The sequence below is a fragment of the Bombina bombina genome, chromosome 12, assembly GCF_027579735.1.
Source record: "Bombina bombina isolate aBomBom1 chromosome 12, aBomBom1.pri, whole genome shotgun sequence".
In the NCBI taxonomy this organism is placed as follows: domain Eukaryota; kingdom Metazoa; phylum Chordata; class Amphibia; order Anura; family Bombinatoridae; genus Bombina; species Bombina bombina.
The window spans coordinates 49,091,509-49,119,397 of NC_069510.1; the positions used below are offsets into that span (position 1 = coordinate 49,091,509).

Here is a 27,889-nt window from a genome sequence, read left to right on the forward strand (position 1 = left end):
TCATCAAGCTCGTAAGCTGGTTGCTCGTCGTATCTATCATAAGGTGTGGAGGACCTACTTATTCTGTTCTCCAGGATGAACTGGAGAAGGGCCTTTCTGCAAGTCCCCTGATGGGACAGTTTTCAGCCCTGTGTGTGTTATTGCACAAGAGGTTCGCTGAGCTTCTAGATGTGCAGCCATTTGTTAAGGCTCTGCTGGGATCAGACCTGTGTTTAGATCTAGACTCCTCCTTGGAGTTTAAATCTTGATCTTAAAGTGTTGCATCGGGCTTCGTTGGAACCTATGCATGAAGTAGACCCAAAATTGTTGTCTGGGAAGGTTCCTTTTCTACTGGCTGTTGCTTATGCATGCAGAGTATCTGTGATTGCTGTTTTGCAATGTGTCCCTCCTTATCTGGCTTTTCATGCCGATAACACTGTTTTACAAACACACGGCTAGATTTAGAGTTTGGCGTTAGCCGTCAAAACCAGCGTTAGGGGCTACCGCTGGTATTTAGAGTCAGTCAGGAAAGGGTCTAACGCTCACTTTGCAGCCGCGACTTTTCCATACCGCAGATCCCCTTACGTCAATTGCGTATCCTATCTTTTCAATGGGATCTTTCTAACACTGGTATTTAGAGTCGTGGCTGAAGTGAGCGTTAGAAATCTAACGACAAAACTCCAGCCGCAGCAAAAAGCCAGGAGTTAAGAGCTTTCTGGGCTAACTCCGGTTCATAAAGCTCTTAACTACTGTGCTCTAAAGTACACTAACACCCATAAACTACCTATGTACCCCTAAACCGAGGTCCCCCCACATCGCCGCCACTCTATTAAAAAATTTTAACCCCTAATCTGCCGACCGCACACCGCCGCCACCTACATTATCCCTATAAACCCCTAATCTGCTGCCCCTTACACCGCCGACCCCTATATTATATTTATTAACCCCTAATCTGCCGCTCCCAACGTCGCCCCCACCTACCTACAATTATTAACCCCTAATCTACCGACCGGACCTCACCGCTACTCTAATAAATGTATTAACCCCTAAAGCTAAGTCTAACCCTAACCCTAACACCCCCCTAAGTTAAATATAATTTAAATCTAACGAAATAAATTAACTCTTATTAAATAAATTATTCCTATTTAAAGCTAAATACTTACCTGTAAAATAAATCCTAATATAGCTACAATATAAATTATAATTATATTGTAGCTATTTTAGGATTAATATTTATTTTACAGGCAACTTTGTATTTATTTTAACCAGGTACAATAGCTATTAAATAGTTATTAACTATTTAATAGTTACCTAGTTAAAATAATTACAAAATTACCTGTAAAATAAATCCTAACCTAAGTTACAATTATACCTAACACTACACTATCAATAAATTAATTAAATAAAATACCTACAATTATCTACAATTAAACCTAACACTACACTATGAATAAATTAATTAAATACAATTTTAACCCAATGTTAAATCTCAGCGCTCCCTGCAATAGTCTATCTCCCCTGCCCGACTGTGCACAGAAGATTTTTTTCAGAAATTTAAGATTTAATTTTTCTAGTTTTTAGATTAAAATATCCGTTTTATACTACCTATTTTGTGTGTGTGGGACAATCTGTCTTTAAAATCTATAATAACATTGAAATGGTTAGAATGGTTAAAATATTCATACGTAAAAAATTACAATATTATATATATATTCAATTTAACCAACAATGTCCATAAAAAATGTCCAGATAGTATGTGCTATTATATTGAACCTTAAAAGAATATTGAAGCTCCTTTCAGATTTCCTGCACTTGATCGGTTGCTGCTTAGTGTGTAAACCGGATGTCTTTTCGTCCGACGAAGGTGTAGTAACTGAAATGAAATAGAAGACACACAGCGCCCACCGAATCAAGGTAGCTTTTAAAACAATTTATTATGCGCAAGAAATAAAATATATACACTTACAAGATTGTAGTGTTATAGATGCCTTTAAAAGATTATGTTGTCAGCAAGAGTCCGTCCATCCACAACCAGCTGATAAGCTTAGAGTTCCGTATTCAAGGGCTGCTCACACAGTCTTGCCGCCTCAGCTGTTCTCCCACAACAGCGTGTGATGTTCTGCCCAGAGAGCGGCTTGTATACTTCCACTTAGCTTAACGCTGGGATAACGTGCTTCAGGACACTGCAATGCTTTGTCCTATTTAACCCAACGCGTTTCTTTTGCAAGCGTGCAAACTTCCTCAGGGGTATTTCTCTCTCCTTTGCTGCAAAGGAGAGAGAAATACCCCTGAGGAAGTTTGCACGCTTGCAAAAGAAACGCGTTGGGTTAAATAGGACAAAGCATTGCAGTGTCCTGAAGCACGTTATCCCAGCGTTAAGCTAAGTGGAAGTATACAAGCCGCTCTCTGGGCAGAACATCACACGCTGTTGTGGGAGAACAGCTGAGGCGGCAAGACTGTGTGAGCAGCCCTTGAATACGGAACTCTAAGCTTATCAGCTGGTTGTGGATGGACGGACTCTTGCTGACAACATAATCTTTTAAAGGCATCTATAACACTACAATCTTGTAAGTGTATATATTTTATTTCTTGCGCATAATAAATTGTTTTAAAAGCTACCTTGATTCGGTGGGCGCTGTGTGTCTTCTATTTCATTTTAATTAAATACAATACCTACAAATAAATACAATTAAATAAACTAACTAAAGTACAAAAAATAAAAAAATATTTACAAACATTATAAAAATATTACATCAATTTTAAGCTACTTACACCTACTCTAAGCCCCTTAATAAAAAAAATGCCCTATCCTATTCTAAAATACAAATAGAAAAGCTCATTTAACTTACCAGCCCTTAAAAGGGCCTTTTGCGGGGCATGCCCCAAAGAATTCAGCTCTTTTGCCTGAAAAAAAAAACATACAATACCCCCCCCAACATTACAACCCACCACCCACATACCCCTAATCTAACCCAAACCCCCCTTAAATAAACCTAACACTAAGCCCCTGAAGATCTTCCTACCTTATCTTCACCACGCCGGGTATCACCGATCGGTCCAGGCTCCGAAGTCTTCATCCAAGCCCAAGCGGGGGCTGAAGACGTCCATCCTCCGGCTGAAGTCTTGATCCAAGCGGCGGCTGAAGAGGTCCATCATCGGGGCTGAAGTCTTCATCCTATCCGGGCAGAAGAGGAGATCCGGACCGGTAGACATCTTCATCCAAGCGGCATCTTCTATCTTCTTCCATCCGTCTACGAGCGGCTCCATTTTCAAGACCTCCGGCGCGGATCCATCCTCTTCTTCCGACGTCCTAACACAGAATGAAGGTTCCTTTAAGGGACGTCATCCAAGATGGCGTCCCTCGAATTCCGATTGGCTGATAGGATTCTATCAGCCAATCGGAATTAAGGTAGGAAAATTCTGATTGGCTGATGGAATCAGTCAATCAGATTCAAGTTCAATCCGATTGGCTGATCCAATCAGCCAATCAGATTGAGCTTGCATTCTATTGGCTGATCGGAACAGCCATTGTAGGTATTTTATTTAATTAATTTATTGATAGTGTAGTGTTAGGTTTAATTGTAACTTAGGTTAGGATTTATTTTACAGGTAATTTTGTAATTATTTTAACTAGGTAACTATTAAATAGTTATTAACTATTTAATAGCTATTGTACCTGGTTAAAATAAATACAAAGTTGCCTGTAAAATAAATATTAATCCTAAAATAGCTACAATATAATTATAATTTATATTGTAGCTATATTAGGATTTATTTTACAGGTAAGTATTTAGCTTTAAATAGGAATAATTTATTTAATAAGAGTTAATTTATTTCGTTAGATTTAAATTATATTTAACTTAGGGGGGTGTTAGGGTTAGGGTTAGACTTAGCTTTAGGAGTTAATAAATTTATTAGAGTAGCGGTGAGGTCCGTTCGGCAGATTAGGGGTTAATACTTGAAGTTAGGTGTCAGCGATGTTAGGGAGGGCAGATTAGGGGTTAATACTATTTATTATAGGGTTATTGAGGCGGGAGTGAGGCGGATTAGGGGTTAATACATTTATTATAGTAGCGGTGAGGTCCGGTCGGCAGATTAGGGGTTAATTATTGTAGGTAGCTGGCGGCGACGTTGTGGGGGCAGATTAGGGGTTAATATATATAATATAGGGGTCGGCGGTGTTATGGGCAGCAGATTAGGGGTACATAGGTATAATGTAGGTTGCGGCGGTGTACGGAGCGGCAGATTAGGGGTTAAAAAAATATGCAGGTGTCAGCGATAGCGGGGGCGGCAGATTAGGGGTTAATAAGTGTAAGGTTAGGGGTGTTTAGACTCGGGGTACATGTTAGGGTGTTAGGTGCAGACATAGGAAGTGTTTCCCCATAGGAAACAATGGGGCTGCGTTAGGAGCTGAACGCTGCTTTTTTGCAGGTGTTAGGTTTTTTTTCAGCCCAAACTGCCCCATTGTTTGGGCTGAAAAAAAACCTAACACCTGCAAAAAAGCACAAAACTCTAAATCTATCCGATAGTTAGGTTTCTTCCTAAGGTTGTGTCAATTCGCAACATCAATCAAGAGATTGTGGTTCCTTTTTTATGTCCTAATCCTCCTTCGTCGAAGGAACGTTTACAACATATTCTTGGATGTGGTTTGTGCCTTGAAGTTCTATCTTTGGGCCACAAAGGAATTTAGATAAACCTATTTTTCTGTTTGTTCTCTTTCCGGGAAGCGTAGGGGTCAGAGGGCCTCCTCGACTTCCTTACTTTTTTGATTGAGGAGTGTCATCCAATCACATAGAGACGGCGGAAAATAAGCCTCCTCTGTGGATTACGGCTCATTCTATGAGAGCAGCGGTTTCCTTTTGGGCCTTCAAGGATGAGGCCTTTATGGATCTGATTTGTAAGGCGGCTACCTGGTTCTCCTTACATACTTTTTAAAAATTTTACAAGTTTTATGTTTTTGCTTCTGCTGAAGCAGCCTTCGGGAGAAAGGTTTTGCAGGCTGTGGTGCCCTCAGATTGGGTCCGCCTCTCTTTTTCCCTCCCATTAGCATTCCGTGTACTCTAGAGCTTGGGTATATGTTTCCCAAAAGTAAGGAATGCAGCTGTAGACTCTTCCCATATTAAGATGGAAAACATAAATTATGCTTACCAATTATTTCATTTCCATCTGTATGGGAAGAGTCCACAGCTCCCGCTGTGTTCTCCGGTGGGCGGCCCTAAATTTAATTTTTTTCTTCTGGCACCTTTTGCACCCTGATATTTATCCGACTGTTCCTTGTTCCCTCTGCAGAATGACTGGGGTTATGAGGAAATGGGGGCGGTATTTAAGCCTTTGGCTGGGTGTCTTTGCCTGGTGGCCAGGTTCAGTATTTCCCAAAAGTAAGGAATGCAGCTGTGGACTCTTCCCATACAGATGGAAATGAAATTATCAGGTAAGCATAATTTGTATTTTTTTGTAAAAAAAACAAACAAACAAAAAATAGACAAATACACACAGAGCGTAAAGACTCAAAATTATATAATATACCAGCTCAGTTATAACAAGCAGTTTTAGTAATATTAGCAAATAATTCCAATTTTAAATATTTGATGTTTTTTCAACCTCAGTCATTTAAAAATAAATAAGTCATTCACATGCAACAACAGGTCTCCTTTATTGAAGTCATTTCTCTTTAATCAAATAGTGATTGTAAAATATTCAACTACCTGTGCGTTCAATTTCTTTTGCAAATGTGTTTTTTTTAAAGAATAAATGAAAAAGGGTCACAGAGACCTTAAATTTAACCTCAGCTATCTGTCTGTCTGTCTGTCTATCAATCTATCTACCTATATATATATATATATCATCTATCTGTCTGTCTATCTATATATCATATATCTGTCTGTCCGTCTATTCTCTCTCTGTCTATCAATCTATATATCATCTATCTGTCTGTCTATCTCTTTGTGTGTCTATATATCTGTCGGTCTGTTTATATATCTATATATCTATCTATATGCATGCCTCCCCCCCCCCCTCTCTCTCTCTGAACCCCCTTCTTCCATAAACAAATGGGAGGCTGATTTGGGCATTTCCCTCTGAAATGATGCCTGGTTAAAAATCTTTATTAATTCGCATTGCAAATATTATCACATACTTTTACCATACTTAGAAGGTGGTATCTCAAAACACAACACCACTATCAAATTCACCTCTATCTAAAGCAGGTGCCGGGGGGAGCGTGGGGAGAGAGGGACTACTTTTCAACCCTTTTGTTTGTCTGTCTTAAACAATCTAGAAACTGTCAAATTGAGCAAAATGTTTAAATATTCTTCCTGAGTGGCCTTGTCAGACCAGTTATAATGTGATTGATGGATGAAACATTGTGCCAAACATCTGATCCACAGATACTGGAAAAAAGAGTAAAGGTTTACAAACCCAAAAGCTTTCCTTCAAGATTCAGATAGAACATGCAATTTAAACAACTTTCTAAGTTACGTCTATTATCTAATTTGTTTAGTTGTCTTGATACTCTTTGTTGAAAAGCATATCTAGGTAGGCTCAGGGGGCGGGAGAACGCTGCTGATTTGTAGCTCCATATATATGCCTCTTGTCATTGGCTTATTGATGTGTTCAGCTAGCTCCCAGTAGTGCATTGCTGCTCTTTCAACAAAGGATATCAAAAGAATGAAGCAAAATAAATCATAGAAGCAAACTGGAAAATTGTTTTTTGGTTTCATGTCCCTTTAACACCCTTCAGTAATAGAATGAGCTCATTTGGTCACTTAGAGATATAGGGGGAGATTTAACAAGCAGCGGATACTGCTTTCTAACCCTGAAGTTATAGGTCCGTCTGAAACTTAAAGGGACAGTTCACCCCAAATTTTTAGCCCATTTAAATTGTTCCCAATGATCCATTTTACCTGCTGGAGTGTATAACAGTGTTTACCAGTAGCTCCTTTACCCCTATTTTGGCCTTTGAAATAGCTGATTTAGCCTATGGTTTCCCAACCTATACTGAAAATTTGATACTGGAGCCTCAGCTATTGACAAGCCTAAGTAAACACAGCCAGCAGAAGAAATGACACACCCAGTGGGGTGCAGGATAGTTAAGTAATAAAATTATAATTTTACATTGTTCTCTCTATGTATTGAGCTTTAGTTTTCCAGACAATAAAAACAATTTTACAGTGTACTGTCCCTTTAAGTTCAGAAGCGATTGGGATAATTGACACCCCCTGCTAGCGGCCGATTGGCTGGGAATGGGCAGGGGGCAGCATTGCACAGGCATTTCAAAATAAATGCTTGTGCAATGTTAAATTCTACTGAATGACTTTTATAGCAGATATTCTCATTTTCTTTATAAGTTTCTATGTTCAACCATTAACAACCACAACGTACACTGTATGTTGCTGGTCGTGAAGGGTTTTTCAGGCCATAATAGCGCAGGTTTCACCACGAGCCGCAGGACAGAGCTATTATGACCTCCCTCCCTCCTGGACGCATCCTGGAAATAGGGCAGTCTCGCCACCAGCAATTCCTATTCAAAGACATATCACTGGTCATTAAGGGGTTAAATATGTTTTTTTGTGTTTGTGTTATTGAAAAAAATTAATAAAATTATAAACTATAAAAAACAAAATGTAATGTGCAGTGCCAATTTATATTTCTTAAAATATTCCTCTGTAAGTTGTGCTGTTTCTGTTCCCACAATGTATACTGCGTACTTACGTATGTTGCAGTTTTTCTGACCCTTCTACCTGTTGCACAGTGACTGCTTAGAGTAGTGCTGAGCTCATTTGCATATGATCTCTGATTGGTCACAGCAAAGGGGATCATTTGCTGTCACAGGGAGTATATCCTCCGGGGAGTGCTCTGGATTGGCAAATCTTTTAAAATGTTTGATATGTTTTAAACATTTGCGACATAAAACCATCAAATGTTCTTTCATGATTCAGATGGAGAGTAAAAGTTTAAAACACTTTCCAGTTTGCATCGTTTATCAAATTTACTTTGTTCTTTTAGTATCCTTTGTTGAAAAGCAGGAAGGGTTGGTGTAGGAGCGTGCATGTAACTGGAGAAATATATGGCACCAGTTTTATAACTGTGATACTCCTGCAAGAAAAGTAGGTGGCAGCAGTTTTTTCGATTCATGTTCTGCTCCAAAAATATGCACGCTTCCTACCTAGGTATCTCTTCAACAAAAAACACTATGAGAAGGAAGTTAAATTGAGAACTGAAGTAAATTGTATGCTCTGTCTGTATCCCAAATGAAAATGTTTGGGTTTCATGTGCCTTTAAGTGTATGTAATGTGCATATGCTAAACAATTATTTAAAGGGACATGAAACCCCATTTTTTTCTTTCATGATTCAGATTGTTCTCATGTTATTCTTTGTTCAAGAGATATCCAGCTAGGAAGCGTGCACATGCCTGAGGCTCTACATGACAGGAAATAGTGCTGCCATCTAGTGCTCTAGCTAATGTATAACATTGTTGCAAAACGAGCACACGCCTGAGCTTACCTTCCTGCTTTTCAACAAAGGATATCAAGAATACAAAGAGAAATTGATAATAGAAGTAAATTGGAAAGTTGTTTAAAATGTTATGCTCTATGCGAATCATAAAAGCCAAATTTTGCATTTATGTTCCCTTTAAAAGGGCACTGAACCCAAATTTTTTCTTTCATGATTCAGACAGAGAATGAAATTTTAGGCAACTTTCTAATTTTCTCCTATTATCAAATTTTCTTCGTTCTCTTGCTATCTTTATTTAAAAAGCAGGAATGTGATGCATAGGAGCCGGCCCATTTTTTGGGTTGAGAACCTGTGTTATGCTTGCTTATTGGTGGGTAGATGTAAGCCTCCAATAAGCAAGCGCTATACATGGTGCTGAACCTAAAATAGGCTGGCTGCTAAGATTTACATTCCTGCTTTTAAAATAAAGATAGCAAGAGAACGAAGAAAAATTGATAATAGGAGTAAATTAGAAAGTTGCTTAAAATGTCATGCTCTATCTGAATCATGAAAGAAAAAAATTTGGGTTCAGTGTCCCTTTAACTGCTGTTTGAGCTAAATTCCTACCCAGCCCTTCCTTGAAATAACTTGATTTTCTCTGTTTTTGCAGGACATGACCTCTGTCTTTAAAAAAGTGCTGGACCTGACCTATCCGATTACTTCCATGTTCTCCGGAGCTGCGTTCAACAGCAGCATCAGTTGTATCTTTAAAGACAAACAGATAGAGGTGAGCTTGTGTGATAAACTACTCATCTTGTAGTTGCAGTAATAAAGCCCACAGTCATCACTTATTTGTTCAGCCATGGAAACTTATTGAGAGGGCAGTTAATAATATTTTAGTTTTAATTTAAAATTTTGGTCACATGAAAAAAATAGCCAATCAGATTGCAGATTATTGAGGAGTTTGTCACCATAAGAGGTCTGTTTGTTACACAGCGACCCTAGTGGCATTACTAGCCGTCACCCTTGCACAACAATCTATGACCAAAATGCGTTAGCCATTTTTTGATGGCTTAGATTTTATATAATGTTCATTTAATTGTGTTGATTGATATAATTTGTATCTGCTTATTTGGGGGGAATATTATTTTGTGTTCTGATACCACTTTTCAGCGCTGTTACAGGGTTTAGTTTCTTGCTGTTTGAGAAATGATAGAAAAGGTAAAATATATTTTTGCTGTTTATTTCTTACCTTACCATAAAAATGAAAGCAAAAGAGGTGTTTTCCCTTAACACTATATTAGATGTATTATTTTATTCACAAATACATTTCTATTTCCTGGTCACACCTGAGGTGCTGATGCATTTAGATCTTTGGATGACTGGTGATTTCTTCTGTAATTTGGCAAAATGATGCCACTTTAGCCATATACTTTATGCTAATGAATAGATTTAGCACAGAGGACATTGAGGCTGTTTGCAGATTGCTTATCTAGCACGGCACAATGACGTTAGCTGGTGTCTTTAAGAGTCTGCACGGCAGTAAAGGGTCTAAGCTATGAGTATAAAATTAACTTCTGGAATGCATATAATGATGCGGTATCTGTTTGAAGGAGTCACATAACAAAGGGGTGACATAACAAAGGAGTGACATCACAAAGGAGTGACATAACAAAGGAGTGACATAACAAAGCAGTGACATAACAAAGGAGTGACATCACAAAGGAGTGACATAACAAAGGGGTGACATAACAAAGGAGTGACATAACAAAGGAGTGACATAACAAAGGGGTGACATAACAAAGGAGTGACATAACAAAGGAGTGACATAACAAAGCAGTGACATAACAAAGGAGTGACATCACAAAGGAGTGACATAACAAAGCAGTGACATAACAAAGGGGTGACATAACAAAGCAGTGACATAACAAAGGAGTGACATCACAAAGGAGTGACATAACAAAGCAGTGACATAACAAAGGAGTGACATCACAAAGGAGTGACATAACAAAGGAGTGACATAACAAAGCAGTGACATAACAAAGGAGTGACATCACAAAGGAGTGACATAACAAAGGGGTGACATAACAAAGGAGTGACATAACAAAGGAGTGACATAACAAAGGGGTGACATAACAAAGGAGTGACATAACAAAGGAGTGACATAACAAAGCAGTGACATAACAAAGGAGTGACATCACAAAGGAGTGACATAACAAAGCAGTGACATAACAAAGGGGTGACATAACAAAGCAGTGACATCACAAAGGAGTGACATCACAAAGGAGTGACATAACAAAGCAGTGACATAACAAAGGGGTGACATAACAAAGCAGTGACATAACAAAGGGGTGACATAACAAAGGAGTGACATAACAAAGGAGTGACATAACAAAGCAGTGACATAACAAAGGGGTGACATAACAAAGGAGTGACATAACAAAGGAGTGACATAACAAAGCAGTGACATAACAAAGCAGTGACATAACAAAGCAGTGACATAACAAAGGAGTGACATAACAAAGGAGTGACATAACAAAGCAGTGACATAACAAAGGAGTGACATAACAAAGGAGTGACATAACAAAGGAGTAACATAACAAAGCGGTGACATAACAAAGGAGTGACATAACAAAGCAGTGACATAACAAAGCAGTGACATAACAAAGCAGTGACATAACAAAGCAGTGACATAACAAAGGAGTGACATAACAAAGGAGTGACATAAAGCGGTGACATAACAAAGGAGTGACATAACAAAGCAGTGACATAACAAAGGAGTGACATAACAAAGCAGTGACATAACAAAGGAGTGACATAACAAAGGAGTGACATAACAAAGCAGTGACATAACAAAGGAGTGACATAACAAAGGAGTGACATAACAAAGGGGTGACATAACAAAGGAGTGACATAACAAAGGAGTGACATAACAAAGGGGTAACATAACAAAGGGGTGACATAACAAAGGAGTGACATAACAAAGGGGTGACATAACAAAGGAGTGACATAACAAAGGAGTGACATAACAAAGGAGTGACATAACAAAGGAGTGACATAACAAAGGAGTGACATAACAAAGGAGTGAGATAACAAAGGAGTGAGATAACAAAGGAGTGACATAACAAAGGAGTGACATAACAAAGGAGTGACATAACAAAGGAGTGACATAACAAAGGAGTGACATAACAAAGGAGTGACATAACAAAGGGGTAACATAACAAAGGGGTGACATAACAAAGGAGTGACATAACAAAGGAGTGACATAACAAAGGAGTGACATAACAAAGCGATGACATAACAAAGGGATAAGATAACAAAGGAGTGACATAACAAAGGGGTGACATAACAAAGGGGTGACATAACAAAGGGGTGACATAACAAAGGAGTGACATAACAAAGGAGTGACATAACAAAGGGGTGACATAACAAAGGAGTGACATAACAAAGCAGTGACATAACAAAGGAGTGACATAACAAAGGAGTGACATAACAAAGCAGTGACATAACAAAGGAGTGACATAACAAAGGAGTGACATAACAAAGGAGTGACATAACAAAGGAGTGACATAACAAAGGGGTGACATAACAAAGGAGTGACATAACAAAGGGGTGACATAACAAAGCGGTGACATAACAAAGGAGTGACATAACAAAGGGGTGACATAACAAAGCGGTGACATAACAAAGGAGTGACATAACAAAGCAGTGACATAACAAAGGAGTGACATAACAAAGTGGTGACATAACAAAGGAGTGACACAAAGCGGTGACATAACAAAGCAGTGACATAACAAAGCAGTGACATAACAAAGGAGTGACATAAAGCGGTGACATAACAAAGGAGTAACATAACAAAGGAGTGACATAACAAAGGAGTGACATAACAAAGGAGTGACATAACAAAGGAGTAACATAACAAAGGAGTGACATAACAAAGGAGTGATATAACAAAGGAGTGACATAACAAAGGAGTGACATAACAAAGGAGTAACATAACAAAGGAGTGACATAACAAAGGAGTGACATAACAAAGGAGTGACATAACAAAGGAGTGACATAACAAAGGAGTGACATAACAAAGGAGTAACATAACAAAGGAGTGACATAACAAAGGAGTAACATAACAAAGGAGTGACATAACAAAGGGGTGACATAACAAAGGGGTGACATAACAAAGGAGTGACATAACAAAGGAGTGACATAACAAAGGAGTGACATAACAAAGCAGTGACATAACAAAGCAGTGACATAACAAAGGAGTAACATAACAAAGCAGTGACATAACAAAGGAGTGACATAACAAAGCAGTGACATAACAAAGGAGTGACATAACAAAGGGGTAACATAAAGCAGTGACATAACAAAGCAGTGACATAACAAAGCAGTGACATAACGAAGGAGTGACATAACAAAGGGGTAACATAAAGCAGTGACATAACAAAGCAGTGACATAACAAAGGAGTGACATAACAAAGGAGTGACATAATGAAGGAGTGACATAACAAAGCGATGACATAACAAAGGGATAAGATAACAAAGGAGTGACATAACAAAGGGGTGACATAACAAAGCGGTGACATAACAAAGGGGTGACATAACAAAGGGGTGACATAACAAAGGAGTGACATAACAAAGGAGTGACATAACAAAGGGGTGACATAAAGGGGTGACATAACAAAGGAGTGACATAAAAAAGCAGTGACATAACAAAGGAGTGACATAACAAAGGAGTGACATAACAAAGGAGTGACATAACAAAGGAGTGACATAACAAAGGAGTGACATAACAAAGGGGTGACATAACAAAGCGGTGACATAACAAAGGAGTGACATAACAAAGCAGTGACATAACAAAGCAGTGACATAACAAAGGAGTGACATAACAAAGGAGTGACATAACAAAGGAGTGACATAACAAAGGAGTGACATAACAAAGCAGTGACATAACAAAGTGGTGACATAACAAAGGAGTGACATAACAAAGCAGTGACATAACAAAGCAGTGACATAACAAAGGAGTGACATAAAGCGGTGACATAACAAAGGAGTAACATAACAAAGGAGTGACATAACAAAGGAGTGACATAACAAAGGAGTAACATAACAAAGGAGTAACATAACAAAGGAGTGACATAACAAAGCAGTGACATAACAAAGGAGTAACATAACAAAGGAGTGACATAACAAAGGAGTAACATAACAAAGGAGTAACATAACAAAGGAGTAACATAACAAAGGAGTGACATAACAAAGGAGTGACATAACAAAGGAGTGACATAACAAAGGAGTCACATAACAAAGGAGTAACATAACAAAGGAGTGACATAACAAAGGGGTGACATAACAAAGGAGTGACATAACAAAGGAGTGACATAACAAAGGAGTGACATAACAAAGGAGTAACATAACAAAGGAGTAACATAACAAAGGAGTGACATAACAAAGGAGTGACATAACAAAGGAGTAACATAACAAAGGAGTAACATAACAAAGGAGTAACATAACAAAGGGGTGACATAACAAAGGAGTGACATAACAAAGGAGTAACATAACAAAGGAGTAACATAACAAAGGAGTGACATAACAAAGGGGTGACATAACAAAGGAGTGACATAACAAAGGAGTAACATAACAAAGGAGTAACATAACAAAGGAGTGACATAACAAAGGGGTGACATAACAAAGGAGTAACATAACAAAGGAGTAACATAACAAAGGAGTGACATAACAAAGGGGTGACATAACAAAGGAGTGACATAACAAAGGAGTGACATAACAAAGGAGTGACATAACAAAGGAGTAACATAACAAAGGAGTAACATAACAAAGGAGTGACATAACAAAGGGGTGACATAACAAAGGAGTGACATAACAAAGGAGTAACATAACAAAGGAGTGACATAACAAAGGGGTGACATAACAAAGGAGTGACATAACAAAGGAGTAACATAACAAAGGGGTGACATAACAAAGGAGTAACATAACAAAGGAGTAACATAACAAAGGAGTGACATAACAAAGGGGTGACATAACAAAGGGGTGACATAACAAAGGAGTGACATAACAAAGGAGTGACATAACAAAGGAGTGACATAACAAAGCAGTGACATAACAAAGGAGTGACATAACAAAGGAGTAACAACAAAGCAGTGACATAACAATGGAGTGACATAACAAAGCAGTGACATAACAAAGGAGTGACATAACAAAGGGGTAACATAAAGCAGTGACATAACAAAGCAGTGACATAACAAAGCAGTGACATAACAAATCAGTGACATAACAAAGGAGTGACATAACAAAGGGGTAACATAAAGCAGTGACATAACAAAGGGGTGACATAACAAAGGAGTGACATAACAAAGGGGTAACATAAAGCAGTGACATAACAAAGGAGTGACATAACAAAGGAGTGACATAACAAAGGGGTAACATAAAGCAGTGACATAACAAAGGGGTGACATAACAAAGGGGTGACATAACAAAGGAGTGACATAACAAAGGAGTGACATAACAAAGCAGTGACATAACAAAGGAGTGACATAACAAAGGGGTAACATAAAGCAGTGACATAACAAAGCAGTGACATAACAAAGCAGTGACATAACAAAGCAGTGACATAACAAAGGAGTGACATAAAGCGGTGACATAACAAAGGAGTGACATAACAAAGCAGTGACATAACAAAGGAGTGACATAACAAAGCGGTGACATAAAGGGGTGACATAAAGCGGTGACATAACAAAGGAGTGACATAACAAAGCAGTGACATAACAAAGCGGTAACATTACAAAGGAGTGACATAAAGCGGTGACATAACAAAGGAGTGACATAACAAAGCGGTGACATAAAGGGGTGACATAAAGCGGTGACATAAAGCGGTGACATAACAAAGCGGTGACTTAACAAAGAGGTGACATAACAAAGGAGTGACATAACAAAGGAGTGACATAACAAAGGAGTGACATAACAAAGAGGTGACATAACAAAGGAGTGACATAACAAAGGAGTGACATAACAAAGGAGTGACATAACAAAGGAGTGACATAACAAAGCAGTGACATAACAAAGGAGTGACATAACAAAGGAGTGACATAACAAAGCAGTGACATAACAAAGCAGTGACATAACAAAGGGGTGACATAACAAAGGAGTGACATAACAAAGGAGTGACATAACAAAGGAGTGACATAACAAAGGAGTGACATAACAAAGGAGTAACATAACAAAGGAGTAACATAACAAAGGAGTAACATAACAAAGGAGTGACATAACAAAGGAGTGACATAACAAAGGAGTGACATAACAAAGCAGTGACATAACAAAGGAGTGACATAACAAAGGAGTGACATAACAAAGCGGTGACATAACAAAGCGGTGACATAACAAAGGAGTGACATAACAAAGGAGTGACATAACAAAGCGGTGACATAACAAAGCGGTGACATAACAAAGCGGTGACATAACAAAGGAGTGACATAACAAAGGAGTGACATAACAAAGCGGTGACATAACAAAGCGGTGACATAACAAAGCGGTGACATAACAAAGCGGTGACATAACAAAGGAGTGACATAACAAAGGAGTGACATAACAAAGCAGTGACATAACAAAGCAGTGACATAACAAAGGAGTGACATAACAAAGGAGTGACATAACAAAGGAGTAACATAACAAAGGAGTAACATAACAAAGGAGTGACATAACAAAGGAGTAACATAACAAAGGAGTAACATAACAAAGGAGTAACATAACAAAGGAGTGACATAACAAAGGAGTGACATAACAAAGGAGTGACATAACAAAGGAGTGACATAACAAAGGAGTAACATAACAAAGGAGTGACATAACAAAGGAGTGACATAACAAAGCAGTGACATAACAAAGGAGTGACATAACAAAGCAGTGACATAACAAAGGAGTAACATAACAAAGCAGTGACATAACAAAGGAGTGACATAACAAAGGAGTGACATAACAAAGCGGTGACATAACAAAGGAGTAACATAACAAAGCAGTGACATAACAAAGGAGTAACATAACAAAGCAGTGACATAACAAAGGAGTGACATAACAAAGGAGTGACATAACAAAGGAGTGACATAACAAAGGAGTGACATAACAAAGGAGTGACATAACAAAGGAGTGACATAACAAAGCAGTGACATAACAAAGGAGTGACATAACAAAGCAGTGACATAACAAAGGAGTGACATAACAAAGCGGTGACATAACAAAGGAGTGACATAACAAAGAGGTGACGTAACAAAGGAGTGACGTAACAAAGGAGTGACGTAACAAAGGAGTGACATAACAAAGCGGTGACATAACAAAGCGGTGACATAACAAAGGAGTGACATAACAAAGGAGTGACATAACAAAGGAGTGACATAACAAAGGGGTGACATAACAAAGGAGTGACATAACAAAGGGGTGACATAACAAAGGAGTGACATAACAAAGCGGTGACATAACAAAGTGGTGACATAACAAAGCAGTGACATAACAAAGCGGTGACATAACAAAGCGGTGACATAACAAAGCGGTGACATAACAAAGGAGTGACACAAAGCAGTGACATAACAAAGCAGTGACATAACAAAGGGGTGACATAACAAAGCAGTGACATAACAAAGGAGTGACATAACAAAGGGGTGACATAACAAAGCGGTGACATAACAAAGGAGTGACATAACAAAGCGGTGACATAACAAAGGAGTGACACAAAGCAGTGACATAACAAAGGAGTGACATAACAAAGGAGTGACATAACAAAGCAGTGACATAACAAAGGAGTGACATAACAAAGGAGTGACATAACAAAGGAGTGACATAACAAAGGAGTGACATAAAGCGGTGACATAACAAAGGAGTGACATAACAAAGCAGTGACATAACAAAGGAGTGACATAACAAAGGAGTAACATAACAAAGGAGTAACATAACAAAGGAGTGACATAACAAAGGAGTGACATAACAAAGGAGTGACATAACAAAGGAGTGACATAACAAAGCAGTGACATAAAGGAGTGACATAACAAAGGAGTGACATAACAAAGGAGTGACATAACAAAGGAGTGACATAACAAAGGAGTGACATAAAGCGGTGACATAACAAAGGAGTGACATAACAAAGCAGTGACATAACAAAGCAGTGACATAACAAAGGAGTGACATAACAAAGCGGTGACATAAAGCGGTGACATAACAAAGGAGTGACATAACAAAGCAGTGACATAACAAAGCGGTAACATAACAAAGGAGTGACATAACAAAGCGGTAACATAACAAAGCAGTGACATAACAAAGCAGTGACATAACAAAGCAGTGACATAACAAAGGAGTGACATAACAAAGCGGTGACATAAAGGGGTGACATAAAGCGGTGACATAACAAAGCGGTGACTTAACAAAGAGGTGACATAACAAAGGAGTGACATAACAAAGAGGTGACATAACAAAGCAGTGACATAACAAAGGAGTGACATAAAGGAGTGACATAACAAAGGGGTGACATAAAGTGATGACATAACAAAGCGGTGACATAAAGGAGTGACATAACAAAGGAGTGACATAACAAAGCGGTGACATAACAAAGGAGTGACATAACAAAGGAGTGACATAACAAAGGGGTGACATAAAGCGATGACATAACAAAGCGGTGACATAACAAAGCAAAGCGGTGACATAAAGGAGTGACATAACAAAGGGGTGACATAAAGCGATGACATAACAAAGGAGTGACATAACAAAGGGGTGACATAAAGCGATGACATAACAAAGCGGTGACATAACAAAGCAAAGCGGTGACATAAAGGAGAGACATAACAAAGAGGTTACATAAAGGAGAGACATAACAAAGCGGTGACATAAAGGAGTGACATAACAAAGTGGTGACATAAAGGAGAGACATAACAAAGTGGTGACATAAAGGAGAGACATAACAAAGAGGTGACATAAAGGAGAGACATAACAAAGAGGTGACATAAAGGAGAGACATAACAAAGTGGTGACATAAAGGAGAGACATAACAAAGGGGTGACATAAAGCGGTGACATAACAAAGTGGTGACATAAAGGAGAGACATAACAAAGTGGTGACATAAAGGAGAGACATAACAAAGAGGTGACATAAAGGAGTGACTTAACAAAGCGGTGACTTAACAAAGCGGTGACATAACAAAGGAGTGACATAACAAAGGAGTGACATAACAAAGCAGTGACATAACAAAGGAGTAACATAACAAAGGAGTAACATAACAAAGCGGTGACATAACAAAGGATTGACATAACAAAGGAGTGACATAACAAAGGGGTGACATAAAGCGGTGACATAACAAAGGGGTGACATAAAGCGGTGACATAACAAAGGAGTGACATAACAAAGGGGTGACATAAAGCGGTGACATAACAAAGGAGTGACATAATAAAGCGGTGACATAACAAAGGAGTGACATAACAAAGGGGTGACATAACAAAGGGGTGACATAAAGCGGTGACATAACAAAGGGGTGACATAACAAAGGAGTGACATAACAAAGGGGTGACATAACAAAGGGGTGACATAAAGCGGTGACATAACAAAGGGGTGACATAAAGCGGTGACATAACAAAGGAGTGACATAACAAATGAGTGACATAACAAAGGAGTGACATAACAAATGAGTGACATAACAAAGGAGTGACATAACAAAGGAGTAACATAACAAAGGAGTGACATAACAAATGAGTGACATAACAAAGGGGTGACATAACAAAGGAGTGACATAACAAATGAGTGACATAACAAATGAGTGACATAACAAAGGAGTGACATAACAAAGGAGTAACATAACAAAGGAGTGACATAACAAAGGAGTGACATAACAAAGGAGTGACATAACAAAGGAGTGACATAACAAAGGAGTGACATAACAAAGGAGTAACATAACAAAGGAGTGACATAACAAAGGAGTGACATAACAAAGGAGTGACATAACAAAGGAGTGACATAACAAAGGAGTAACATAACAAAGGAGTGACATAACAAATGAGTGACATAACAAAGGAGTGACATAACAAAGGAGTAACATAACAAAGGAGTGACATAACAAAGGAGTGACATAACAAAGGAGTGACATAACAAAGGAGTGACATAACAAAGGAGTGACATAACAAAGGAGTAACATAACAAAGGAGTGACATAACAAAGGAGTGACATAACAAAGGAGTGACATAACAAAGGAGTGAAATAACAAAGGAGTGACATAACAAAGGAGTGACATAACAAAGGAGTGACATAACAAATGAGTGACATAACAAATGAGTGACATAACAAAGGAGTGACATAACAAAGGAGTAACATAACAAAGGAGTGACATAACAAAGGAGTGACATAACAAAGGAGTGACATAACAAAGGAGTGACATAACAAAGGAGTAACATAACAAAGGAGTAACATAACAAAGCAGTGACATAACAAATGAGTGACATAACAAAGGAGTGACATAACAAAGCAGTGACATAACAAAGCAGTGATATAACAAAGGAGTGACATAACAAAGGAGTAACATAACAAAGGAGTGACATAACAAAGGAGTGACATAACAAAGGAGTGACATAACAAAGGAGTGACATAACAAAGGAGTGACATAACAAAGGGGTGACATAACAAAGGAGTGACATAACAAAGGAGTAACATAACAAAGGAGTGACATAACAAAGGAGTGACATAACAAAGGAGTGACATAACAAAGGAGTAACATAACAAAGGAGTAACATAACAAAGGAGTAACATAACAAAGGAGTGACATAACAAAGGAGTGACATAACAAAGGAGTGACATAACAAAGCAGTGACATAACAAATGAGTGACATAACAAAGGGGTAACATAACAAAGGAGTAACATAACAAAGGAGTAACATAACAAAGGAGTGACATAACAAAGCAGTGACATAACAAAGGAGTGACATAACAAAGGGGTAACATAACAAAGGGGTGACATAACAAAGGAGTAACATAACAAAGGAGTGACATAACAAAGCAGTGACATAACAAAGGAGTGACATAACAAAGGAGTGACATAACAAAGGAGTGACATAACAAAGGAGTAACATAACAAAGGAGTAACATAACAAAGGAGTAACATAACAAAGGAGTAACATAACAAAGGAGTGACATAACAAAGGAGTGACATAACAAAGCAGTGACATAACAAATGAGTGACATAACAAAGGGGTAACATAACAAAGGAGTAACATAACAAAGGAGTAACATAACAAAGGAGTGACATAACAAAGCAGTGACATAACAAAGGAGTGACATAACAAAGGGGTAACATAACAAAGGGGTGACATAACAAAGGAGTAACATAACAAAGGAGTGACATAACAAAGCAGTGACATAACAAAGGAGTGACATAACAAAGCAGTGACATAACAAAGCAGTGACATAACAAAGGAGTGACATAACAAAGGAGTAACATAACAAAGGAGTGAGATAACAAAGGAGTGAGATAACAAAGGAGTGACATAACATAGGAGTGACATAACAAAGGGGTGACATAACAAAGGAGTGACATAATAAAGGAGTAACATAACAAAGGAGTGACATAACAAAGGAGTGACATAACAAAGGAGTGACATAACAAAGGAGTGACATAACAAAGGAGTGACATAACAAAGGAGTGACATAACAAAGCAGTGACATAACAAAGCAGTGACATAACAAAGGAGTGACATAACAAAGCGGTGACATAACAACTAAGTCTAGAGGAGAAGTGTGCGCAGAGCTACTAAACCAAACTTATAGGGCCCTAATAGATCCTCTAACAATTAGGCAAAGGGAGTATAAACAAATAAAAATGCTTAGGAGCGCTAAAAAGCTAAAGGTTCTAAGGAACAAGGAAAGAGGAAAAAATCATATATACAGCACAGGCTAGTAAAATCAATGTTTATATATAGATAGGCTTGATTCAAAACATATAAGCAGGGGTAATAAATGTTACAAATCTAAAGTTGTATAATTGTTACTAAATATATGCAACAATGAGTTAAAAAACCGGATGTCTCCAATTAAATGCAAACATGTAATAATATAATATGGGATTGCCACCACTAAAAAAATAAGATAGGAACTGGTAGAAAAAAGTGTTTTGCAAAACATATTAGCACCTTAAAAATACAGTCAGTTCAAATCCAAATAATCGTGACTTATAAGTCTGTAATCCAAATCACAGTGATGTAGACAATGAAAGTCCTTACGTGTAAGTTATAACCAAATAACAGAATTGAGGACGTTATTTTTCGAAAAAGCCCTCATGTAGGGAGAAACCGGTTGATGATTTGATTTTATTTCTTTTATGCAGTCAATAATATTTACAATTGTGCTTATCCCTCTGTGGACAACGGAGTTCACATTGGGCTTTTAGGCGTTAATATTGCCTATTTATCACAGTTTAATATACTGAAAATCTGCTTGCTCTATATCCGTGCACTGGTGAGTGCCAGAAGAAACATCTGAATTTTTATTCAAGTCTACAAAAGAATATATGCTGCGAGTATCCAGCGTGCCGTTGCACTAAGAGCAGGATACTAGTTCCGATACCTGACAGAAAAAAAACCCTGGAGTGTTTGAAAATTGAGACTGTCCAATAGGACCGGAGCAGCTGAGAGACCAGTGACGTGTGGTATAACGGCTGAAAAGGTATACACGGATGCCAAACAGAATACACACACAGCTGTGGTTCCTGAACTATAACGTCCTCAATGTCAGGTATTTGGTTATAACTTACACGTAAGGACTTTCATTGTCTACATCATTGTGATTTGGATTACAGACTTATGAGTCACGATTATTTGGATTTGAATTGACTGTATTTTTAAGGTGCTAATACTTTTGCAAAACACTTTTCTCTACCAGTTCCTATCTTATTTTTATTTTTTTAGTGGTGGTAATCCCATATTATATTATTACATTTTTGCATTTAATCGGAGACTTTTTTTAACACATTGTTGCATATATTTAGTAACAATTATACAACTTTAGATTTGTAACATTTATTACACCTGCTTATATGTTTTGAATCAAGCCTATCTATATATAAACATTGATTTCTCTTGTTAAGTGTATCCAGTCCACGGATCATCCATTACTTGTGGGATATTCTCCTTCCCAACAGGAAGTTGCAGGAGGATCACCCACAGCAGAGCTGCTATATATCTCCTCCCCTCACTGCCATATCCAGTCATTCTCTTGCAACTCTCAACAAAGATGGACGTAGTAAGAGGAGTGTGGTGTATTATAGTTAGTTTTTTAACTTCAATCAAAAGTTTGTTATTTTTAAATGGTACCGGAGTGTACTGTTTCATCTCAGGCAGCATTAGAAGAAGAATCTGCCTGTGATTTCTATGATCTTAGCAGAAGTAACTAAGATCCACTGCTGTTCTCACATATTCTGAGGAGTGAGGTAACTTCAGAGGGGGAATGGCGTGCAGGTTTTCCTGCAATAAGGTATGTGCAGTTAATATATTTCTAGGGATGGAATTTGCTAGAAAAATGCTGCTGATACCGGATTAATGTAAGTTAAGCCTTAAATGCAGTGATAGCGACTGGTATCAGGCTTATTAACAGAGATACATACTCTTATAAAAGTGTAATATAAAACGTTTGCTGGCATGTTAATCGTTTTTATATATGTTTGGTGACAAAACTTATTGGGGCCTAGTTTTTTTTTCCACATGGCTGGCTTGATTTTTGCCTAGAAACAGTTTCCTGAAGCTTTCCACTGTTGCAATATGAGTGGGAAGGGCCTATTTTAGTGCTTTTCTGTGCAGCTAAAAATACTGACAGAGACATTCAGCTTCCCTCTGCATGATCCAGGACATCTCTGAAGGGCTCAAAAGGCTTCAAAGTCGTGTTTGAGGAGGGCAACAACCACAGTAAACCTGTGGCAGTTGTTGTGACTGTGTTTAAAAAACGTTTTTGTCATTTATTATTCTGTTTTTGTTATTAAGGGGTTAATCATCCATTTGCAAGTGGGTGCAATGCTCTGCTGACTTGTTACATACACTGTAAAAATGTTGTTAGTGTAACTGCCTTTTTTCACTGTTATTTCAAATTTTGTCAAAATTTGTTTCTCTTAAAGGCACAGTAACATTTTTTATATTGTTTGTTAACTTGCTTTAAAGTGTTTTCCAAGCTTGCTAGTCTCATTGCTAGTCTGTACAAACATGTCTGAAACAGAGGATACTTGTTCATTATGTTTAAAAGCCATGGTGGAGCCCCATAGGAGAATGTGTACTAAATGTATTGATTTCACCTTAAACAGTAAAGATCAGTCTTTATCTATAAAAGAATTGTCACCAGAGGGGTCTGTCGAGGGGGAAGTTATGCCGACTAACTCTCCCCACGTGTCGGACCCTTCGCCTCCCGCTCAAGGGACGCACGCTAATATGGCGCCAAGTACATCAGGGACGCCCATAGCGATTACTTTGCAGGACATGGCTGCAATCATGAATAATACCCTGTCAGAGGTATTATCCAGATTGCCTGAATTGAGAGGCAAGCGCGATAGCTCTGGGGTTAGACGAGATACAGAGCGTGTAGATGCTGTAAGAGCCATGTCTGATACTGCGTCACAATATGCAGAACCTGAGGACGTAGAGCTTCAGTCTGTGGGTGACGTCTCTGAATCGGGGAGACCTGATTCAGAGATTTCTAATTTTAAATTTAAGCTTGAGAACCTCCGTGTATTGCTTGGGGAGGTATTAGCTGCTCTGAATGACTGTGACACAATTGCAGTGCCAGAGAAATTGTGTAGGCTGGATAAATACTATGCAGTGCAGGTGAGTACTGATGTTTTTCCAATACCTAAAAGGCTTACAGAAATTATTAGTAAGGAGTGGGATAGGCCCGGTGTGCCCTTTTCCCCACCTCCTATATTTAGAAAAAATGTTTCCAATAGATGCCACTACACATGACTTATGGCAGACTGTCCCTAAGGTGGAGGGAGCAGTTTCTACTTTAGCAAAGCGTACCACTATCCTGGTTGAGGACAGTTGTGCTTTTTCAGATCCAATGGATAAAAAATTGGAGGGTTACCTTAAGAAAATGTTTATTCAACAAGGTTTTATTTTACAGCCCCTTGCATGCATTGCACCTGTCATGGCTGCGGCGGCGTTCTGGTTTGAGGCCCTGGAAGAGGCCATCCATACAGCTCCATTGACTGAAATTGTTGACAAGCTTAGAACTCTTAAGCTAGCTAACTCATTTGTTTCTGATGCCATTGTTCATTTGACTAAACTAACGGCTAAGAATTCCGGATTCGCCATCCAGGCGCGTAGGGCGCTATGGCTCAAATCCTGGTCAACTGATGTGACTTCAAAGTCTAAATTACTCAGCATTTCTTTCAAGGGGCAGACCTTATTCGGGCCTGGTTTGAAAGAAATTATTGCTGACATTACTGGAGGTAAGGGTCATACCCTTCCTCAGGACAGGGCCAAATCAAAGACCAAACAGTCTAATTTTCGTGCCTTTCGAAATTTCAAGGCAGGTGCAGCATCAACTTCCTCTGCTTCAAAACAAGAGGGAACTTTTGCTCAATCCAAGCAGGCCTGGAAACCTAACCAGTCCTGGAACAAGGGCAAGCAGGCCAGAAAGCCTGCTGCTGCCTCTAAGACAGCATGAAGGAGCGGCCCCCTATCCGACAACGGATCTAGTAGGGGGCAGACTCTCTCTCTTTGCCCAGGCGTGGGCAAGAGATGTTCAGGATCCCTGGGCGTTGGAGATCATATCTCAGGGATATCTTCTGGACTTCAAAGCTTCTCCTCCACAAGGGAGATTTCACCTTTCAAGATTATCTGCAAACCAGATAAAGAAAGAGGCATTCCTAAGCTGCGTACACTTCTCCTTGTAATGGGAGTGATCCATCCAGTTCCGCGGACGGAACAAGGACAGGGGTTTTATTCAAATCTGTTTGTGGTTCCCAAAAAAGAGTGAACCTTCAGACCAATTTTGGATTTAAAGATCCTAAACAAATTCCTCAGAGTTCCGTCATTCAAGATGGAAACTATTCAAACCATTTTACCCATGATCCAAGAGGGTCAGTACATGACCACAGTGGACTTAAAGGATGCCTACCTTCACATTCCGATTCACAAGAATCATCATCAGTTCCTGAGGTTTGCCTTTCTAGATAGGCATTACCAATTTGTAGTTCTTCCATTCGGGTTGACTACAGCCCCAAGAATTTTTACAAAGGTTCTGGGCTCACTTCTGGCGGTCCTAAGACCGCGAGGCATAGCGGTGGCTCCTTACCTGGACGATATCCTGATACAGGCGTCAAGTTTTCAAATTGCCAAATCTCATAGAGAGATAGTTCTGGCATTCCTGAGGTCGCATGGGTGGAAAGTGAACGAAGAAAAGAGTTCTCTATCTCCTCTCACGAGGGTTTCCTTCCTAGGGACTCTAATAGATTCTGTAGAAATGAAAATTTACCTGACGGAGTCCAGGTTATCAAAACTTCTAAATGCTTGCCGTGTTCTTCACTCCATTCCGCGCCCCACGGTGGCTCAGTGCATGGAAGTAATCGGCTTAATGGTAGCGGCGATGGACATAGTGCCATTCGCGCGCCTGCATCTCAGACCGCTGCAATTATGCATGCTCAGTCAGTGGAATGGGGATTACACAGATTTGTCCCCTCTACTAAATCTGGATCAGGAAACCAGAGATTCTCTTCTCTGGTGGTTATCTCGGGCCCATCTGTCCAAGGGTATGACCTTTCGCAGACCAGATTGGACAATTGTAACAACAGATGCCAGCCTTCTAGGTTGGGGTGCAGTCTGGAACTCCCTGAAGGCTCAGGGTTCATGGACTCAGGAGGAGAAACTCCTCCCAATAAATATTCTTGAGTTAAGAGCAATATTCAATGCTCTTCTGGCTTGGCCTCAGCTAGCAACACTGAGGTTCATCAGATTTCAGTCGGACAACATCACGACTGTGGCTTACTTCAACCATCAAGGGGGAACCAGGAGTTCCCTAGCAATGTCAGAAGTCTCCAAGATAATTCGCTGGGCAGAGACTCACTCTTGCCACCTGTCAGCGATCCATATCCCAGGTGTAGAGAACTGGGAGGCGGATTTTCTAAGTCGTCAGACTTTTCATCTGGGGAAATGGGAACTCCATCCGGAGGTGTTTGCTCAATTGGTTCTCCGTTGGGGCAAACCAGAATTGGATCTCATGGCGTCTCGCCAGAACGCCAAGCTTCCTTGTTACGGATCCAGGTCCAGGGACCCAGAAGCGGCACTGATAGATGCTCTAGCAGCGCCTTGGTTCTTCAACCTGGCTTATGTGTTTCCACCGTTTCCTCTGCTCCCTCGTCTGATTGCCAAAATACAAACAGGAAAGAGCATCGGTGATATTGATAGCGCCTTCGTGGCCACGCAGGACCTGGTATGCAGACCTAGTGGACATGTCATCCTTTCCACCATGGACTCTGCCTCTGAGACAAGACCTTCTAATACAAGGTCCTTTCAATCATCCAAATCTACTTTCTCTGAGACTGACTGCATGGAGATTGAATGCTTGATCCTATCAAAGCGTGGCTTCTTTGAGTCAGTAATTGATACCTTAATACAGGCACGAAAGCCTGTCACCAGGAAAATTTACCACAAGATATGGCGTAAATATCTTCATTGGTGTGAATCCAAGAATTACTCATGGAGTAGGGTTAGGATTCCTAGGATATTGTCCTTCCTCCAAGAGGGTTTGGACAAAGGATTATCAGCTAGTTCTTTAAAGGGACAGATTTCTGCTCTGTTTATTCTTTTACACAAGCGTCTGGCAGAAGTTCCAGACGTTCAGGCATTTTGTCAGGCTTTAGTTAGAATTAAGCCTGTGTTTAAACCTGTTGCTCCTCCATGGAGCTTAAACTTCTTTCATGGAAAGTTCTTTTTCTGATGGCTATTTCCTCGGCTCGAAGAGTCTCAGAGTTATCTGCCTTACATTGTGATTCTCCTTATCTGATCTTTCATTCGGATAAAGTTGTTCTGCGTACAAAACCTGGGTTTTTACCTAAGGTGGTTTCTAACAAGAATATCAGTCAAGAGATTGTTGTTCCATCATTATGTCCTAATCCTTCTTCAAAGAAGGAACGTCTTTTGCATAATCTAGACGTAGTCCGTGCCTTGAAGTTTTACTTACAGGCTACTAAAGATTTTCGCCAAACATCTAACCTGTTTGTTGTTTACTCTGGACAGAGGAGAGGTCAGAAGGCCTCGGCAACCTCTCTTTCTTTTTGGCTTCGGAGTATAATCCGTTTAGCCTATGAGACTGCTGGACTGCAGCCTCCTGAAAGGATTACAGCTCATTCTACTAGAGCTGTGGCTTCCACCTGGGCCTTTAAAAATGAGGCCTCTGTTGAACAGATTTGCAAGGCTGCAACTTGGTCTTCCCTTCAAACTTTTTCCAAATTTTACAAATTTGATACTTTTGCTT

The 27,889-nt window shown here is 39.2% G+C and overlaps 1 protein-coding gene across 9 annotated transcripts in view; it reads left to right on the plus strand.

The window, feature by feature from the left end:
- Positions 1 to 27,889, plus strand: part of PNPLA7 (patatin like phospholipase domain containing 7) — a 503,274-nt gene that overhangs the window by 408,492 nt on the left and 66,893 nt on the right. For all 9 annotated transcript variants that reach the window (XM_053695647.1, XM_053695646.1, XM_053695653.1 and 6 more), the window contains one exon: positions 9,084 to 9,200. In XM_053695647.1, coding sequence (XP_053551622.1) covers positions 9,084 to 9,200 — 117 coding nt within the window. The remainder of the gene's footprint in view (positions 1 to 9,083; positions 9,201 to 27,889) is intronic.